At 42.0% G+C, this 21,021-nt stretch overlaps 1 protein-coding gene across 1 annotated transcript; it reads left to right on the plus strand.

Annotated features, from left to right (window-relative positions):
- The first annotated feature begins 1,230 nt into the window (after window positions 1–1,230).
- Window positions 1,231–20,750, plus strand: ccdc22 (coiled-coil domain containing 22). Its single transcript, XM_034696120.1, has 16 exons — window positions 1,231–1,765; window positions 11,065–11,242; window positions 12,464–12,596; window positions 13,008–13,114; window positions 15,451–15,535; window positions 15,911–16,080; window positions 16,644–16,859; window positions 16,956–17,126; window positions 18,121–18,240; window positions 18,330–18,446; window positions 18,537–18,638; window positions 18,764–18,871; window positions 18,967–19,062; window positions 19,233–19,292; window positions 19,379–19,453; window positions 20,050–20,750. The coding sequence occupies exons 1-16, from the start codon at window positions 1,716–1,718 to the stop codon at window positions 20,161–20,163; spliced, it is 1,902 nt and encodes a 633-aa protein (XP_034552011.1). The 5' UTR covers window positions 1,231–1,715; the 3' UTR covers window positions 20,164–20,750.
- The last annotated feature ends 271 nt before the right edge of the window (window positions 20,751–21,021 follow it).

Consider the following 21,021-nt stretch of genomic DNA (forward strand, 5'->3'; position numbering starts at 1 on the left):
TTACCAAATTGTTCAACATTTGGCAGCCTTTTTCTGATTATCTTGCCCGATTAGACAGAGTTCCTGGACAGTGACTGATTTTACTGCTCACCGCTTACCTCTCTTTAAACTTGAAATTTTAAATCTATCTGACTAAGACATCAGTACATCATGATGTGTACAAATGTTAGTCATTGGATGGTCTCTCCTTTTCCCCCTATTGCTTTCATTCCTCCTACTTCTTACTGTATTTGTTATGTTAATAGCTCCCATCTTTGTTGGTTGAGGAGTTTAGCATTTATTTTTGCATTGTAATGGATCTAGTGACTTATTATTTTAGGCTGATGAATAAAGGTTTTTTTCTTGTGATAATTTTGATTTTTTTTTCTGGTGATTAAAGAAATAAGATCTATGGAACAGGATTAGGGCCACTGCAAAATAAATGTTGGGAAGCCAGACAAGCACAAAATATGTATATTATAGGTGTAAAATCTTTTTATTCTGAGATTAAAGTCAGAATTCTGACTTTAATCTCAGAATTTTGACTTACATCTCAGAATTTAAAAAAATAGTTACACTTTAAAAAACTATTTTTCAGTGGCCCTTTCATTAAAATTCTAATAATAAAATGAAGGGTCCCAAAATCCATCATGGCAGCAGGGGGAAGCAAGGAGATGCTCTGGGGGTTTAACAACGGCATGTCAGAAGGAACAAATCAGCATGTTTAGAAAAAAAAATCCAACTTTTATTGCAGACAGTGCTAATAAAGCGTACAAATAAGATAAAATAAAAGATTATAAAAAATGTATTTAAAAGAAGTATTGTAGCGGTAGAGGTATAATAACCAATTAATTTCAAAGATTGAATAAACAAATTAAATTATTTCTAAAAATGTAAAACATGGGATGAGTTTACAGAATTGGCATTTTTTTAATAACTAACGATTTTTTAAAAAAGTCCTTCTTTCTGGTTTCCAATATGATTAATTATCTCTTTAAACCAGGGATGGCATAGTCAGACATAACTCAAAATCTCGCTGTGAAAACCCTTTCAAAATAAACTAAATGTAATTCAAGGGGAAAAGGAGGCTCTTTTTTACAGTTTCTTAATTTCTAACACTCAAAAATGTTTACAGGACTGGATATTATTCATCATTCTTCATCGCACTTCTTCGGTTTTGATGAACTGTCACAGTTCACATCCGACCCAGTCTATGATCCGATCCCAACCAAACATCCTTTCAACTATCCAGCAGTTTTCCGGTCATGAGACTGTCCCCCCTGGTGCATGCTGGGAAATGTATTCCTCGGTCGCTCATTTCCCATTTGTTCTTCTCTGTAGTAGAGCAGGATGAAACTCTACCTCCCACCGACACCGCCGCTCTGTTCGCTCATTACTTCGTTTCCACAGTGAACAAGACAGAAATGTCAGATTTGTTAGGTTTGTGTGACTTACCCCGGGTCAGCTGTAGTTTGAGCGGAATGTAGTTTATTTATAGTAGAAACACGTCTTAGTATCAGTGCGGTGAGTAAAGACGATGGTTTCTGTCAGGGAGGTCTGTATAGCTGTTCACGGCTAGTTCCTAAGTTAGCTCTCAGAAGATGGAAGCTAGTTCTCTAGCCATGGATAACCCACACTAACACAAGCTCACTTCGTGTTAATTAATAACCCAGCCTGCATCAGATGCTTCGCTGTAAACCTGCCTATTAGCTAGCGAGCATATCTTCAGAGTAAAGATGGAAGAAGTGGACAAAATCCTGATTCACGCCCTCAAACAAGTCGGCACGTAAGTACCAACAGAGCTGAACAGCTGTGTGTCAGAGCTAACCTGTTAGCTGGTGTTGTGTTTGTTGTTTGTAACATCACTGTCAGTCTTTGAATGAGCCCCAATCTGCCTGTCATATGATCACAGACATGACAGCACTGAAGGTTATTTAAGGCCAGAGGTGCACACAGCACCAGGTGTTTACTGAGATTATTGTGGAGTCATTTAGTGTCAATTTACTCAATACTTTCCTGTTTATCTACAGAATAATGTATTAAGCACCGGCCAGAGAGCTTTCTGTTTTTACGCCCCTAACCTTTGGAACTCTCTGGACATTAAAACAGCGAGCTCTCTGGGTGTTTTTAAAAGTAAACTTAAGACTTACCTTTTTAATCTAGCTTTTAATTTGGTGTAATTCATTTTTAGCCCTTATTTTCATTTTTATTATTATTTTAATCAATAGAATTTGAATCATTGCTTTAACATTTATTTATCTAATTTAATTATTTATTTATCTATTTATTTATTGTATTTATGTGATCTCGTTAACGCTACCTTATTTTTAACTTTTCTTTCCACTATATCTTATTTTATTAATTTTACTGTATTGATTTTATTTTATTTTTTAGTATTTTATTTATAATCATGCCTTTTATAATTTTGCCATTGCGGTTGTTTTCTGTCTCTCTGTTATTCTGTGAAGCACTTTGGGCTGCATGTTCTTATGTATGAAAGGTGTTTATTTAGTGGTTTGTAGGTGTGCACATGTGTATAAACTTAAACGATAACATAATCATGTACAGCATATTCAATTCAACTCTAAAAACATTCTGTGGCCCCTGGAGGGGGTATAGTATATAATAAAGTTAGGTTATTCTTGCCTAACTTCATAGTTTCTCCACAGGGTTGAGGTCCAGCGAGTTAGCTGGCCCAGTAATATCATGGTCATTTAACCAGCTTTTGGTACTTTTGGCCGTGTGAGCAGGTTCCATGTCCTGATTATGGCGTACAGTTAATGGAAACCCCAAATTCAGTTTATCAAAAAGTTAGAATGCTAAATAAGACACATAAAAAATGATTTTTAAGACAGAAATGTTGGCCTTCTGAAAAGGATGTTCATTATGTGCACTCAATATTTGGTTGGGGCTCCTTTTTGCATGAGTTGCTGCATCAGTGCGGTGTGGCATTGAGGTGATTAGCCCGTGGTACTGCTGAGGTGTTGTGAAAGACCAGGTTGCTTTGATAGCGACCTTCAGCTTGTCTGAGTTACTGGGTCTGGTGTCTCTCATCTTCCTCTTGGCCATAGATTCTCTATGGAGTTCAGGTCCAGCAAAATTTGCTGGCCAATTAAGCACAGTAATATCATGGTCATTGAACCAGCTTTTGGTACTTTTGTCAGTGTGGGCAGGTGCCAAGTCCTACTGGAACCACTACACCAACAGGGACTGTAATGACATTGTACTCCAACACTGTAATATGGAGTTGGTCTCCCTCTGCAGATCTAACAGCTGAGTGTTTCTGTGGGAATGTGTTCTCATGCACTCTGTGGAGAGTTTATGAGGTCAGGCGCTGATGTTGGGTTGAGGTCAGGGCTCTGTGCAGGCCAGTCAAGTTCCTTGACCTTCCACACTGAACTCATAAAGTGGTCAAAGTGCACGTACAACAAAAGTTCACCGTGAATAAGTATGACGACTGTAAGAGGTAACTTATACTGAATGAATAAAGTGGTTGTAGTGCATGATGACAGGTAATACAAACAAAAAGCAGTTAAGCTGCATGAAAAATGTGCAAAGAGTAAACAGGGTTCCCACGCGTCCTGGAAAACCTGGAAAACCTGGAAAACAGTTGACCCATTTTCCAGTACTGGAAAACACCTGGAAAATGGGAGAAAAAGTCAAATGTCCTGGAAAATCACATATAGTCCTGGAAAATGATTCCAACATGGCTGCGTGCGACCTGACCCTATTAACAAAACACATCCCCATTCATTGAAAGTTGAGTGCACGCTGTGCTGGAAAAGACAGCGACACTGCACAACTTTTTTCACATCTTTTCTCCTTCACTTCATGATCATGAATTCACAGAAAACAGGGGTATATTGTTTATGTTTTATGGTACATTTGGCTCAATTACCGTACTCTAGCTCAGTTGTTCTCAAAGTGGGGTCCTGGGACCCCTGGGGGTCTGCGAACCATAGCGTGGGGGTCCGTGAAATAATTTGAATACATTTCTAGTAAATCATAAAATTGTGCTGTGTCATTACAAAACAGTATACACCATTGTTATGATACCATTTGGTGGCTCGAAGGGATATGTGAGTCTTGTTACTGTTCATTTTCTGAAAGCGTTTTAGATCAATTGCTTGAAAAGTATAAATGCTGTCATGTTGAGTCCACAAGGAATGAAATGACCCTCTGTTTTAAAGTATACAAGTGGTATTTACTTGATTCAAATTGAAGTGTTATCTGTTTATCACTATGGTACAGGTCTGAAGTATTTACGTTGATACGTTTTACAATACAAATAGTTCCAAGGGCAACTAAGAGTGCAAATGGTAGTAAGCATGTGCTTTAGTGATGGGAAGTACGGCTCTTTTCAGAGAGCCGGCTCTTTTGACTCGAACGGCTCTTAATTTAGGATCTTTTGTAGCCGTATGTTTTACCTTAACTTTGCAAAAACTAATGGTTTGTGTTGAAAACCCTTTTACGTACTGTGTTTTTATGAGAAGACTTATAATTGCCCAATTGTGTGCATTTCTTCTGTTACAAAATCATTATCACCCTGATCCTAGGGTTTTGATTAGGGTTAGGGTTATGATTAGGGTTAGGGTTAGGGTTATGATTAGGGTTAGGGTTAGGGTTGTGATTAGGGTTATGATTAGGGTTAGGGTTAGGGTTGTGATTAGGGTTAGGGTTATGATTAGGGTTAGGGTTAGGGTTGTGATTAGGGTTAGGGTTAGGGTTGTGATTAGGGTTATGATTAGGGTTAGGGTTAGGGTTGTGATTAGGGTTAGGGTTAGGGTTGTGATTAGGGTTATGATTAGGGTTAGGGTTAGGGTCGTGATTAGGGTTAGGGTTATGATTAGGGTTAGGGTTAGGGTTGTGATTAGGGTTAGGGTTAGGGTTGTGATTAGGGTTATGATTAGGGTTAGGGTTAGGGCTGTCAAAATTGCTCCAATATGACGTTTGAATATTCGCTCTAAAAAAATCCCATAGGTTCGAACCATTCAATTATCTATATTTGTGCATTATGTCAATAACAGGTGGACAAACTAATACAAGGAGACATAACTACTTGTATATGTATTTTTATTTAAGATATAACATGCCTAAAACATACATACACATTACAAAACAAGTAAATTACCTAATTGTCTATACCGTAACACTTTTAAGACCGTAGACCTCTCGCTCGCTCGCTCGCTCGCCCCCCTCTCTGTGCGCAATGCGCTGAGTGAGTGCTGAACAAGACTTGTGCGAGCAATTAAAGGTCCCCACTCTTGTCCCTAATATAGGCAGGCTTCATTCAGTGATTGAAGCAAATATCATTAACATTAATTGAAGTTAAAAACGAAAAAGTAGTCCACTTACATTCTTGGCGCTTGTATAAACAAAGAGGAAAAGCTGCATTTTATCGCAGTGTCACTACATTAGTCCACTGTCAATGTAGGGTCTTAGGCCTGACAGGTCATTTGCCAAAAACACAGGACAGTCCACATGTGAAGAGGCCCGATCTCTTTTTATTCACTATGTTCCAAACGGAGGAAAAGACGCGTTCAGAGCACACTGAGGATCCGGGGACGGAAGGATTTCTCTCTGCCGTCTGCTTCACGCTGTGCATGTGGGACTCCTGTGACCTGTCCCTGACCGTTTTTTTTAAATATTCGAATATATATTAGAATTTAGAATATTTGTTGACAGCCCTAGTTAGGGTTGTGATTAGAGTTAGGGTTGGGGTTGGGGTTAGGATTGTGATTAGGGTTAGGGTTGGAGTTAGGGATAGGGTTATGGTTGGGGTTAGGGTTAGGGTTGTGATTAGGGTTAGGGTTAGGGTTGTGCTTAGGGTTGTGCTTAGGGTTGTGCTTAGGGTTGTGATTAGGGTTAGGTTTGGGATTAGGGTTAGGGTTGTGATTAGGGTTAGGATTAGGGTTGTGATAAGGGTTGTGGTTAGGGTTAGGGTTGGGGTTAGGGTTAGGGTTGTGATTAGGGTTGTGATTAGGGTTAGGGTTGTGATTAGGGTTGTGGTTAGGGTTAGGGTTGTGATTAGGGTTAGGGTTGTGATTAGGGTTAGGGTTGGGGTTAGGGTTATGATTAGGGTTGTGATTAGGGTTAGTGTTAAGGTTGTGATTAGGGTTATGGTTGTGATTAGGGTTAGGGTTGTGATTAGGGTTAGGGTTAGGGTTGGGGTTAGGGTTAGGGTTGGGGTAAGGGTTGTGATTAGGGTTAGGGTTGTGGTTAGGGTTGTGGTTAGGGTTATGATTAGGGTTCTGATTAGGGTTGTGATTAGGGTTAGGGCTAGGGTTAAGGTTGTGATTAGGGTTATGGTTGTGATTAGGGTTAGGGTTGTGATTAGGGTTAGGGTTGGGGTTAGGGTTAGGGTTGGGGTTAGGGTTAGGGTTGGGGTAAGGGTTGTGATTAGGGTTAGGGTTGTGATTAGGGTTAGGGTTGGGGTTAGGGTTAGGGTTGGGGTAAGGGTTGTGATTAGGGTTAGGGTTGTGGTTAGGGTTGTGGTTAGGGTTATGATTAGGGTTGTGATTAGGGTTGTGATTAGGGTTAGGGCTAGGGTTAAGGTTGTGATTAGGGTTATGGTTGTGATTAGGGTTAGGGTTGTGATTAGGGTTAGGGTTGGGGTTAGGGTTAGGGTTGGGGTAAGGGTTGTGATTAGGGTTAGGGTTGTGATTAGGGTTAGGGTTGGGGTAAGGGTTAGGGTTGGGGTAAGGGTTGTGATTAGGGTTAGGGTTGGGGTTATGATTAGGGTTGTGATTAGGGTTAGGGTTTTGATTAGGGTTAGGGTTGTGATTAGGGTTAGGGTTAGGGTTGTGATTAGGGTTAGGGTTGGGGTTAAGGTTAGGGTTGTGATTAGGGTTGTGATTAGGGTTAGGGTTAGGGTTGTGATTAGGGTTGTGGTTAGGGTTAGGGTTGTGATTAGGGTTAGGGTTGTGATTAGGGTTAGGGTTGGGGTTAGGGTTATGATTAGGGTTGTGATTAGGGTTAGGGTTAGGGTTAAGGTTGTGATTAGGGTTATGGTTGTGATTAGGGTTAGGGTTGTGATTAGGGTTAGGGTTGGGGTTAGGGTTAGGGTTGGGGTAAGGGTTGTGATTAGGGTTAGGGTTGTGGTTAGGGTTGTGGTTAGGGTTATGATTAGGGTTGTGATTAGGGTTGTGATTAGGGTTAGGGCTAGGGTTAAGGTTGTGATTAGGGTTATGGTTGTGATTAGGGTTAGGGTTGTGATTAGGGTTAGGGTTGGGGTTAGGGTTAGGGTTGGGGTTAGGGTTAGGGTTGGGGTAAGGGTTGTGATTAGGGTTAGGGTTGTGATTAGGGTTAGGGTTGGGGTTAGGGTTAGGGTTGGGGTAAGGGTTGTGATTAGGGTTAGGGTTGTGGTTAGGGTTGTGGTTAGGGTTATGATTAGGGTTGTGATTAGGGTTGTGATTAGGGTTAGGGCTAGGGTTAAGTTTGTGATTAGGGTTATGGTTGTGATTAGGGTTAGGGTTGTGATTAGGGTTAGGGTTGGGGTTAGGGTTAGGGTTGGGGTAAGGGTTGTGATTAGGGTTAGGGTTGTGATTAGGGTTAGGGTTGGGGTTAGGGTAAGGGTTGGGGTAAGGGTTGTGATTAGGGTTAGGGTTGGGGTTATGATTAGGGTTGTGATTAGGGTTAGGGTTTTGATTAGGGTTAGGGTTGTGACTAGGGTTAGGGTTAGGGTTGTGATTAGGGTTAGGGTTGGGGTTAAGGTTAGGGTTGTGATTAGGGTTAGGGTTGGGGTAAGGGTTGTGATTAGGGTTAGGGTTGTGGTTAGGGTTGTGGTTAGGGTTATGATTAGGGTTGTGATTAGGGTTGTGATTAGGGTTAGGGCTAGGGTTAAGGTTGTGATTAGGGTTATGGTTGTGATTAGGGTTAGGGTTGTGATTAGGGTTAGGGTTGGGGTTAGGGTTAGGGTTGGGGTTAGGGTTAGGGTTGGGGTAAGGGTTGTGATTAGGGTTAGGGTTGTGATTAGGGTTAGGGTTGGGGTTAGGGTTAGGGTTGGGGTAAGGGTTGTGATTAGGGTTAGGGTTGTGGTTAGGGTTGTGGTTAGGGTTATGATTAGGGTTGTGATTAGGGTTGTGATTAGGGTTAGGGCTAGGGTTAAGGTTGTGATTAGGGTTATGGTTGTGATTAGGGTTAGGGTTGTGATTAGGGTTAGGGTTGGGGTTAGGGTTAGGGTTGGGGTAAGGGTTGTGATTAGGGTTAGGGTTGTGATTAGGGTTAGGGTTGGGGTTAGGGTAAGGGTTGGGGTAAGGGTTGTGATTAGGGTTAGGGTTGGGGTTATGATTAGGGTTGTGATTAGGGTTAGGGTTTTGATTAGGGTTAGGGTTGTGACTAGGGTTAGGGTTAGGGTTGTGATTAGGGTTAGGGTTGGGGTTAAGGTTAGGGTTGTGATTAGGGTTAGGGTTGTGATTAGGGTTAGGGTTAGGGTTAGGATTAGGGTTAGGGTTAGGATTAGGGTTAGGTTTAGAACCAGAACTAAATTTAAGCATACAGAACCAGAACCAAACTCATGCAAACAGAACCAGAATCCAACTCAACCAGAACCGAAACCAGAACCGAACGAGAACCAAACCAGACCTGAACCAGAACCGTACCGCAACCGAACCAGAACCAAACCAGAACCGTACCAGAACTGAACCAGAACCGAACCGGAACTGAAACAGAACCGAACCAGAACCGAACCTAACCGGAACCGTACCAGAACCGAACAAGACTTGAACCAAAACCAAACCAGAACCGAACTAGACCCAAACCAGAACCGTACCAGAACCGTTCTAGAACTTAACCAGAACCGAACCGAACCAGAACCGAACCAGAATCGAACCAGAACAGAACCAAACCAGAACCACACCAGAACAGAACCAGAACCGAACTCAAGCAAACTGAACCAAAACCAGAACCAAACTCATGCAAACAGAACCAGAATCAAACTCAACCAGAACCGAACAAGAACCGAACCAGAACCGAACCAGACCCGAACCAAAACGGAATCAGAACCCTACCAGAACTGAACCAGAACCAAACAAGAACCGAACCAGAACCGAACCAGACATGACCAGACCCGAACCAGAACCGAACCAGAACCATACCAGAACCGAACCAGAACCGAACCAGAACCGAACACGACTTCAACCAGAACCAAACGAGAACCGAACCAGACCCGAACCAGAACCGAACCGGAACCATACCAGAACCGAACCAGAACTAAACCAGAACCGAACAAAATCGAACCAGAACTGAACCAGAACCGAACCAGAACCAAACCAGAACCGAACCAGACTTGAACCAGAATCGAACCAGAACAGAACCGAACCAGAACCATACCAGAAAAGAACCAGAACAGAACCAGAACCGAACTCAAGTAAAACTGAACCAGAACCATACCAGAACAGAACCAGAACAGAACCAGAACAGAACCAGAACCGAACTCAAGTAAAACTGAACCAAAACCAGAACTGAACTCAAGCAAACAGAACCAGAACCAACTCAGGTAAACAGAAACAGAACCAACTCAAGCAAACTGAACCAGAACCACACTCGAGCAAACAGAACCAGAACCAGAACTAAACTCAAGCAAACAGAACAAGAAGCAAACTCTAGCAAACATTATAATGTCCTCAGGTTGGCATTGAGAAAAATCAGATGCCTCAGCTTGGATGGGCTGATCCGATTTCTCCTCTCAGTGAGTATTTGCCCGGTCTTCAAGAAGACTCTCTCTGAAGGAACAGATGAAGCCAGGATACACAGCCTCCCCTCCATCACCTGTATCCTATATCCTCACATATGATTGGCCGCATGGCCGCCATGCTGACCAATCAAAACAAAGTTCTGCTGTGAGCAGAGCTGGGGATGAGCTCTGTGAGAGCTAAGCAGCGAAAGGAAAAAACTGGGAGCCGGCTCTCTCTTGATGCGAGCCAGCTCTTCTGATTCACTATAAAGCATCCGCTCTCAGAGCCGCAGCTTTTGATCATGACACATCACTAATGTGCTTAATCTGTGTTACAATTATGAGGGGGCCATGGACAATTTTCTCACCTGTAAGGGGTTCCTGGCTCCAAAAAGTTTGAGAACCCCTGCTCTAGCTAGTAGGAGTGCAAACTCCCGATAGTGAAAACAGCGAAATAAAAAGAGCGACACAGCTGCACAGAAACTCCACGTTGTAGACATCGCTGATCATAATAGACATCACCATGCAGGAAGACAGTTTACATTTTTTTAAACCTCTGAGAGATCTTCAAATACAGAGTGCGTCTTTACACCGGTGCAATTTTTTCAGAGTTTACGGTAACTCAAATAAAAAAAAACTGACATTTGCTTTGTTTTATATCGACCACTTAGCAGGATGAATATCATGATTAAGCAGGTATATTTTGAGTCTGAGTTGAGTTGAGAAACATTTGTGGGCATTTTTGTCATTCAGTTCTATTTAGGTCATTAAAGCACTGATCCTCTGATCATTATTATTATTTAATTATTTCAGTAAGGCAGCTTCCTGATTCCTTTGCAGGCTCTTTTGTTTTTTTCTTAGCTCATTTTATATTTTTTGAGAAAAGAGAAAGCTGAGATGAGAGTTGCCCATCATTGTTACTTGGTTGCACTAATAAAGTGAAGTGCTGTACATCTGTGGTTGCATTATTCTATTATCAATTTGCCATAATTTTTAAGTATGTAAGAAATGATGTCATTGATAGCCATAGACTACATGTCTTTCAATGTAGACTTCCACTGAGAGGAACGTATTAGACTATTTAGGAACTAAATTAGGAACTAAATTTAGACGGTCATACCAGCTTGATCATCAATGAAAATGTCCTGGAAATGTCCTGGAAAATGATCTCTGGAAAAGAGTGGGAACCCTGGTAAAGAGCTCACAGCTTAAAGAGTCTGAGTGTGGAGGGGTGTATGTGTTGTGTTTGGGGGGATGGGAGATGGGAGGAGGACGGCCTTGGCAGCATTAAAATTGCATGATGCATGTTTTTTCTTGTAAATGTTCTCTGTTTTTCACTCTCTCTATTTGTTTAAAGTTGCATTTCTCTTTTTTACACCTTAGTAATAAATGTCAAATCATGTGTCCCACAGAGAGGTGAGTGAGGAGGTGGGCAGTGTCAAACACTTCACCAGTGAGCTGATCGTGGAAGCGGTGGTCCGATGTATCCGGGTGATAAACCCCGGCCTGGGCGGCGGGCTGCCCACCTCTCTCCCTCCAGGCATGTCCGCCCGCTTCAGGGTGGGTATGAGCCTCGCACAAGCCTGCCAGGTAAGACCGCTCACTCTGTATTATTACCTTTACTTATTGAGGATGAACAGGGTTAATTATCCATGCTTTGAATCAGACGAAAAATGGTCTCTGGAGAAATTTATAACAGCACTTATATTTGCACCTGAGGGTTGAATGTATGGTATGTCTGATGGATGATCAAAGTCAACTTAGTGGGTTCATTTGTTGCTTTCAGCCTCATCTGCCTAGTGTTTGCTCCTTATTTAACACTTTGTTGTAAACTGAGAGGACACCGTGATACTATGCGTGTTGAATGTTATGAAAAAGGAGGTTCAGTTGAATATTTCCTCTTATTGACTCAGAAAAGTTTTACTTTTTTCAGTTTTTTTGCTTTTTAATATATTTAAATAATCACAGTTTAGCACCATCTCTCTTTCAGCTACTCATTCCCTCCTCTTCTTGCCTCTCCTCTCCTTTCCTCTCCTTCCCTTCACTTCCCTTCACTCATCGCCTCTCCTCTCCTTGCCTCTCCTTGCCTCTCCTCTCCTTCCTTTCCTCCCTTCCTCCTTTCTTCTTTCCTTTCCTCTCCTTTCCTCTCCTTTCCTTTCGTCCCCTTCTCTCCTTTCCTCTCCTAAATTTAAGCGACACAGTCGTTATTAAAAACTTCAGGGATGTTGAAATATTGGTACAGCGCAGTGTGGGTAAAGTTTTAATATGTATGACAGGTATCTTGTCAAATGTGATCCTAAATAACTAGCCTTTTTCATACAGATGTCCCTGTAACGTCTCACCTTCAGTATTAATGTCACAGAGGGGTGATTGTGGGACAAAGTCGTCCGAATGTTCATCAGAGGTAGTAACAGAGTCTTTACAGGATGAGATGGGATCACTGTGAGCCTTTGGAAAGGCAGGACAGAGTGTGTGTGTGTGAAGTGTTGATGAAGGTTGTGCTTTTGCAACGCTGAACACGATGTGAAATCACGCACTGTGAAGCCTACATTACACTGCTATAGGATCAATATGAAAGCACAAAGGTGTGATGAGAGCAGAGCTTTGTTACGACCGAGCTTTACAGATCCTCTAGCTCCTCTAACCATCTCAAGAACTTTCTGTATGACATATTCAACCTCAGGAAAGTTAACCAAGCTTGTTCAAATGTTATAGTAGCAAAGAGCTGAAAGGAACAGGACTCATGAAGGGCTCATTTGTGCACCACCTGTAGTTTCTGTAGTCCTGACGTGTCAAACTGTCATTTTTCAGGACATCGGTTACAAAGGAGAGACCGGCTACCAGACGTTCCTGTACAGCAATGAGCCTGAGATCCGCTCCCTGCTCATGTTCCTGGTGGAGAAGCTGCCTCGAGAAAGTGCAGAGACCTCAGACCAGCCAACAGGTACACACTGCACTCCTGTCTGTGTTTGTGTGTGTGTTTAATTTATCTGCTCTATTTTCTGTCAGGCCTGTTCTTGCTCCTTATAGAACATGATTGTTTTAAATCCTCTAAAAACACTGAGGTGCCTTCAGGGATCAGCAAACATAATACATCTACTGTGTTTTGACTAAAGGATGTCAACAGCTGCAACAGTTTAGCAGCAAACACAGAACTTTGCAGGGTCTGTTGTTCTGTTTAGTGTCTGTTGTGTATTTGTGAGCCCATGACGGAAACAGATTAACAAACAGTTGCAGTGTTTGTCAGAAATGAGGAAGTGCTCTGTTTTTCTCTGCTCTAGTGTGACTCAAGAAGCTCTCATGACCTGGCGTTTTGGTCCTGTGTATCTGTTAAAGCTGTGTTTTCTTCATGCAGGTAAATCGGTGGTCCTCCAGAGATCCATCGCTGCTGCCATCAAAGCCCAGCTGTCCGTGCCCTGGCTCCCTCCAAACTGCAGACTGCCTCTGAACTGTGAAACACAAGTAAGCTTTTTTCATATGTGATTTTAATGTCTGCAAAAAGTTTGAATGCTTTGGGGATCTGATCAGCAGGACGGAGAAGACTGATCCATCTTCAAACTCCTGTTTAGTGAGTCTCTAAAGTTTTCCCCAGAAGTGAGCACACTGACTTCACAGGGCAGCTCTGTCAGTCTGTTTTATGCAGACCAACAATATTTTTATTATGAGCAAATCTGCAACAGATGAGTCATATTTTTGAGCATTTGAATGATCATTAAATAATAAAAACTGGGATGATCATGTCACTTTTATCTCATCTTTAAGATGCATTTTTCCAGTTGGTTGTAGCAGAGCCTGGTTGTAATGCGGTAGAACCAAGCAGCAACCTCCGGGTCTGAAAATATGAAGCCCACGCAGAAATGTTATAAACTGCGGCTCCTCAAGCGTCCGCTTGTGGCTGGCTGCAGAAACACCAGAAACCACATACACACCAATTCAAAAAAGACGATATTTACAGCATTCATAAACATGTTTAAAGACTTGTTCAAATAACTGCTTCAGCCTGTATAGCTAATTTCTCTATCAGCACACACTGTATGGGGGATGAATTTTTATTATAACACGACAGTTAGAAGATATTAAGATTATGAGTTTTGCCCTAATAAGGACATGACTGACTTGACTGACAGGCGGGAACACTGTAGCTGTTGGCGAGGAGGCTCAAAGCCCACCTCTTTACCTCACACGAGCTCGACAAAAGTTAGGTTGAGTTCAGCATTTCTAATATCGGCTTTAAAACAGCGCTTCAGAAACAGATGGGTGACATCATGGATACTACGTCCATTAATTATACAGTCTATGGCTACAACCCCCAGGTGGTGGCTGCAGGGCGTCAGAAAGCTGTTTGCTTTTGCCACAAGTTACAGAAAGCTCAAGTGCTGGTTGCCACTTCTTGGAAAAAAAGAACAAAAATGAGGTCAACTGCAAAAATCATATCCATACATATGTTACACTACTTACAAAATGTTAGGAATATTTGACTTTCGGGTGAAATTTATGGAAAATGTAAAGTTGGTGCTACAGTATATAATATCATGAAAGTAGGGCATTTAAGTGAAGCATGAAATAATAATTCCTTCATCTCAAATGATTTATTGAAACAAAAGCTAACAACAGGGGTGGGTATACCACAACTAAAAATGCCTCAGTAACTCGTCATGTGACCTTCAGATCAATTTCAGCTTGACATCGACGTCTCATGCTGTTCACAAGTGGACTTATTGACTGCTGAGGCGTTCCGCTCTTCTTGAAGGGTCATTCAGGTTGTAGAGGGGTTACGACCCTCTACATGACGACTCAGTACTGTTGTTGATGGATTGTTAGGTGTCATCTTGGTCTCATGATGTAAAAATGTGAACAGCTTGATGAAGAGGACTGATTAAATACAAACCAGAACATTTAGAGGTTGATTTACGGATCAAACACGCTTGCTGTGATTTCTGTGGTTAATCACCTTGTTAGAAAACAGCATGTTAATTAATAAGTACTGAATCATTGAATAGTTGGACATGAGCATTCAGAAGTTTAGGGAAGGACAAATTAAGTTCACCTGCGTTTTAGGTGCATTCAGCTAGCCTGAGGTCTCCAAAGAGCAGCTGTATGTGACAATATAAAGACAGAGTGTTTGATGTTTGTGCTTAAAAAACAGCTTTAACAATCAACTGATCATCAAAATAGTTGGTAGTTAACTTTCTTTCCATGCATTAGTCGATAAATCAACGTATCATTTTAGCTCTGATGACAAGGGAGTGTTTTAGTGAGGGTGTGAGAGGCCTGACATCTCACATTTTCATTAGTTTTAGAGAAACTCTTCAACTTTAGACCCGAATCAAGAGAAGAAGTTGAATCCATTTTCAGAAGATTTTCAAATGTCAACTAAGTGTAAGCAGCTGAGCCTCAGAGGAGTCATTGTTTAACAGCTGTCTTCTGATCCAAACTGATGGAAATAAAAGATTAACCAGAAAAAAGAAGAAAAAGATCTGAAGACACCAAAAACACTGTCACAGGATTGTCTTTATTATTGCAGACATACTCTATTTAAATCTAAATATGTGATCAAACCAAAGGAAGCTGCGATGTCTGCTAGATTCTGAATCACAGTTGGCTCATTTCTCTGCATCCCGACTGAAGAATTAGTGATGAAGCAAACAGTCACGGGCCGACCTGGACGTTTCCAGTTATGATGAAACGATTGTGAATTTCATCTCGGGGTCCGGACGCACAAAGCAAGCTTGTTTCTGATGACGTGTCACATGAGACATTTTCAATCCTGACAAGAGATGTTTTTGTTCCTGTTTCAGAGTCCGGGAGAATTGCACCGCTTCCACGTCCAGCCGCTGAGTTTAGCACACTGCACTAAAGGTCCCGGAAAGAAGCAGATGAAAGGTAGACGTCATGATGCACCTATAGAGTTAGGAACCTATAGGAAAGGTTCCTCTGAGTCATTATTCTGGTCTAAATATCGAAATTTGTTGCAACTAGTAAATGGTGATGCCATTGAATTTTTATTATAAATACATGAACTGTTCCTTTAATTGTATAAGTGCATGGTTTTCTGCAGTTATATGTAATGCAGTAATATTTTTCAGTCCGTAAAAATATAATTTTGAAAGGATTCAGTGCAGAAAGTTTAGTTATTGTGGATAAATGCTCATCAGAAGGTGAGCAAGGTTTTCGTGTAAGGTAAAGGGATGCAGGGAGATAAAGTCTAAGGTGTTCCAGTCTGACGTTTTTGTTGTGTGTGTGTGTTTGTGATATCAGAGGTGAAAGACTACCAGCGGGACATTCTTCCTCCTGTAACCACCCAGCCTTCCCATCACGCCTCAGTGGTGGCGTCCATACTGGAGCAGCACACGGCCGAGCTGAGTGCTGCTCAGGAGTGGGACAACGAGTGGAACAGTCAGGGACTCCTGTCCCGCCTCACACCACAGGTGAGTCTGTAAACACTCACAGGGATCACGTTTGAGTCTGTAGAGCTTTGGAGCTTTGTTTTTGAAAAGCTGGCGTGGTAAATTTAGCAGGTTTTTACCAGCATCAGTTTCCAAACTGCAGATCCAACTCTCTTTGTAACATTTCTCTTGTTTCTTCTTTGACGTATGCTTCAGGATCCCTGCATATTAAAGCTCAACTCACTCAGGGCTGTTCCTTTTTGGGTTTTATCGGCCAAAATGTTCCCGTCATTTAATCTTGTGTTGGTCTGACTTTTCAAGAATTCAGCTCTGCACAGAAAAGACTTTGCAAACAAAAACAGAGTTATTCCTGAGTGTTTTCTGATTTGGAGGCTGCACTCAGAGGCATATTTCTTACTTTGATGATAATGAAGACTCAAAACAGCAGCAGATTGCTTTATTAAGGTTCTTTGGCTTGCTGATTGTGTGCAGATTAAATCTAAAAAACAATCCAATAAGAGCAATTATTTTCTGTTCTGTGTCAGTGCGCTTTTGCATGATCATATTTATTAAAAACATGTCTGTGTGCGTCTCTGTGACTGCAGGAGTATCGCTCCAGGAAACTTGCCCGGCTGCGTAAACGTATCGAGGAGCAGCTGCGCTCCGCTGCACTGCCCTCTCCTGAAAGTGCCTTTGGTGGTCCCTGCTCCACGTCTGACCTGTCCGAGCTGCTGCAGGCCTTCAGAGGCTCCGCCCCCTCTGACCACATCCTGACCAAGGGCACCCACTTTACCCACACGCAGAAGTTCACTTTCACACAGGTGAGGAGCTGAACACAGATCCAGGTCGTACAACTGTCTCTGGTGTAGGATGCAGTGTTTTCTAACTGTGTGTGTGCACGTGTGTGTGTCCTACAGGAGGCAGCACCAGTAACCGCCCCCCTCCCCGTTGGGCCTCAGTCAGAGAGTGAGATCCAGCTCCGGCAGCAAGAGGAGCTGACTTCTCTTCAGCAGCAGTTTCAGCAGCTCTGCAGTGACGTTGATCAGCTCGCAGCGGACCTGAAGCACATGAGTGTCACTAACACACAGGTAACACAAACAAACACACACACAGGTTTACACACTGCAAGAGCTCTGCCTAACGAGCACATGTTGTGTTCTTGCATCTCTCTGTAAATCTGCACTCAGACACATCCTGGATTCCTAAAGAAGAGCAGAATCAACATTTACCTTCTTGTTTGTTGAGATCAGGTTATCCTGTGTGCCAAATCAGTTCTTTATTTTAGTAAACCTGCAATCTAAATCCAGATTAGTGGCCTACAGATATTGTTTTTTTTTACAGTGGCCCTGAAATGCAAAACACAACAACAAAAAAGAAAACACACCACCAATAGCTTCTGAACAGTGCATTCGTCCAATCAGCAACGATCCAGTCACAGCTGATATCTTCTTTTTTTCCGTTAGAAGTTAATATTGTGTTATGTGTTGTGCTACCTTTTTTGTTTTTGTGTACTGTGTTTGTTTTGATTTCTGTCTTTTTCGTTGTGTGTTCTTTTGTGTTGTTCGTTCTTTTTTCTTGTTGTTTTTGTTGTTGCGTTTTGCACATCAGGGCCACCGTAATTTTTCAACAGCTTATGCTTATAATCAGAGAGCAGGGTGGATGATGGATGATATACAGTATGTCAATGTCATGTTGTTGTTGTTGTTGTTGTTGTTGTTTTGCAATTGATAAAATACAACAACTTGATAATGATAAAAAAAAAAGAAAAGCAAACTTGCTGAACATGAATGAACATTTTATTTAATAAAGGTGCTCCATAAAATATTTCCACAAGGGACTTCTAGGTTTCTGTCCATGATGCGCTTTGAAAAACTGTTTTAGCTCAGGTAACCTTGCATGAAATATAGTGTTTCCAATAATTCCACAGCACTTGAGCTCTGCAGGTAGAATGCAGAACAGCCAAACGGACACAAGGGGGAAGTGCTAACATTGCTCAATAGCAGCCACACTGACGGCCTCTGTAGCAGCAGACTTAATGTCCTTGTTGCTTCATTATTTTTCCCCGTTTTTTTTTTCCTGTAGGTGTTGGACGAGCTGAAGCAGAGGGAGCTGGGAAACTCTGAAAGAGACGAGAAGATGCAGGTGAAGAAGAAAACTGTCGACCTTCTGCCCGAAGCAGACGAAAACCTTTTGAAGCTTCAGGTAGGAGGGCTGAGCGAGATCCCTGCTCATTTATCAAACTCATTGAACCCCGCAGGAAGAGTCAAACCCGTCTGCTCTTCCTCCTTCAGGCTCTGGTCGAGGCCAGTGCCAAGCGTGTGGTGAACCTGGCCTCTCAGTGGGAGAAGCATCGAGCTCCACTCATCGACGAACATCGCAGACTCAAGGAAATCTGCAGCAACCAGGATGTGAGTGATGTATTACATCAGATATGTCCCTTCACTTTGTTACCGTAAGAAAAACAATGAACTGATCATGTGTCTCACCTTTCTTCTCAGATGGAGTCGTCCAGGAAGCTCACAGAAATCAAGTCTCTGCACGACAAAATCCGTGTGTCCACAGAGGAGGCCAAGAAGAAGGAGGAAATATACAAACAGCTGGTGAGTGGACTTTCAGATGATCTGAACCACAACAGGAACAATCTTCAGCTACTTTTGCAAAAGTCTGGCTGCATGATTTCCTTCTCTTGCATTTGACTGAAGACACTCTTCTCTCTCCATCACAGGTAACAGAGTTAGAAAACCTTCCTCAGGATGCGTCTCGGTCTGCGTACACTCAGAGGATTCTTGAGATCGTCGGCAACATCAAGAAGCAGAAAGAGGAGATTACTAAGGTACAAGAAGAAACTGATTCAGAAATCATATCACATTAAACAAGATCTATTTCCTGATTCTATTTCCTCACAACGACTGTGATCATTTCATTCAGATTTTATCAGACACTAAAGAGCTCCAGAAAGAAATCAACAACCTGACGGGGAAACTGGACCGGACTTTCGCTGTGACCGATGAGCTCGTCTTCAAGGTGAGGCTGTGGATCTTTAACAGCAGTGATCTGGTTACGTTCAGTTTCAGCTGTTTCTCTGTGAAAGAAATACACTTAAGAATAGTTTCATTCAACTAAAGAACTTTTAGAAGATATAAATTGATTTAAGATGCATATTTATGAATTAACTTATTTTTGTTGTTTTGTAGGACGCCAAAAAAGATGAATCCGTTCGTAAGTCCTACAAGTACTTGGCTGCCCTGCATGAAGTAAGTCTTCATGTCATCATATATTTAAAACCTTCAGCTGCTCTCGTCAGAAACATCATCCTAACATCTTGTTTGTTCTTCTGTAGAACTGTAATCAGCTGATCCAAACCATCGAGGACACCGGTACAATCCTGAGGGAGATCCGAGATCTGGAGGAGCAGGTACCATTCACAGAATTTATTTCACACCAGGACATTTTCTAGATCACTTCAGGACACTCGGGCGCAGACTTCTTTCTCTGTGTTCTAGGCTGCAGCTCCAATATCTGTCAATCTAACCATGATTATTGTATTTGTTGGATAATGAGAGGTAGAAAACAGGAAGAAAGGGGGATGTTAGTCATGTTTTCAGCCACTTAAAAGAAGAAGAAGCGAAGTCAGGTGACAGAAATATTATTTATGCCAACAAATGTCTCTTCAGCATTAAACCAAACATGATGCACATGTAAGCACGGGTTCATTTAGCTTCTTGTTGCTGGTGTCGGCGCTCCAGAAATCCTTCATCGTCACCGGCAGGGTTATTTGTTGACTATGAGCAGTGAGACTTGAGGAGGATGTTTTTATTCCTTCTTTTTTAGCAGCTTTCCTTAGTCTCTTAGCTGCAGCATTTTAACTCTACACTGAGAATTAAATTCTAGTCTACATGTTTTGTCTTCAGTTTTTGCGGCAAACATTCGTGTACCCCAAATTCCATCAGCAAAACTTCTAGCAGGGGTTTCTTGCACTTTCTAACATCGGTATCCTAACGTTTTCAACAGATTGAGACAGAAAACAATAACAAGACGGTGGCCAACCTGGAGAGGATTCTGGACGACTACAAGGCGATCCGACAGGAGAACTCTGCGCTTGCTGCCAAAGTGAGAGAAGGCTGAAGGAAGCTGGATTTCTCTCCACTCTGCCTGCTGAGGCTGAATGAACCCGGAGCCGCAGACGGACCTGAAACAGCACTCCAGCTTTCACTACGAAGAGACAGCTGTTCATTAACACCACCCTCTGTTATCATTGGAGACCAAGCTGTTTTCTGTACCATGGAACTAACCTGGCATTTAATGCACAAGCTGAATGGATGGGTCAGACTGAGTGCTGTGGCTGGACTCGTGGCTCCCTGAGGGTCCTCATGCTGGTTTGATCGCTCTCTACCTGAATGAAACACAACACTGGACAGCAGAGGGCGCTGTCAGACCTTTTCTCTTCAAATGTAAAGTCATTCATATCAATGTATAAAATGTTTTCATAAGATATCTTGATTAAATTTAAACCTTTGAATTTTTAATACAGGAATTAGTCCACCATTTTCAGACATTAGCCAGTCTCTTTGTGGTCATGATTCTATTTGAACCGAGTATGTTGAGTGAATGGCCTTTTGAATGTAATCATTAACAATGTTGTCCAGCCCCATCAGCAAAGTATTGTTGTATATATGGTACCAGCTTAAATAAAGATGCCTTACAAACTTGAAGAGCTGCTCTCTATTAACAGATTGTACATGAAAATGTAGAATAATGCAGAGCCAGACATTGTTATGGGACTATTCTCATTAGTAATATGTTTGTTGTTCCGTTAGTATTGACCAATCAGGTATCAGCAGGCTTTGGTGTCTGCAGGAAAAACAGTCTGTATGGAGAGCAACGGCAGGAGGACAACAATCCCAGCTCCCATGGTTGGTAATCTGGGGAGGATTTCTTTCTCTCTATAAACAGATATCTGTATTAAGAGTAGCTAACAATCTG

The sequence above is a fragment of the Notolabrus celidotus genome, chromosome 11 (genome assembly GCF_009762535.1).
Source record: "Notolabrus celidotus isolate fNotCel1 chromosome 11, fNotCel1.pri, whole genome shotgun sequence".
Classification (NCBI taxonomy): domain Eukaryota; kingdom Metazoa; phylum Chordata; class Actinopteri; order Labriformes; family Labridae; genus Notolabrus; species Notolabrus celidotus.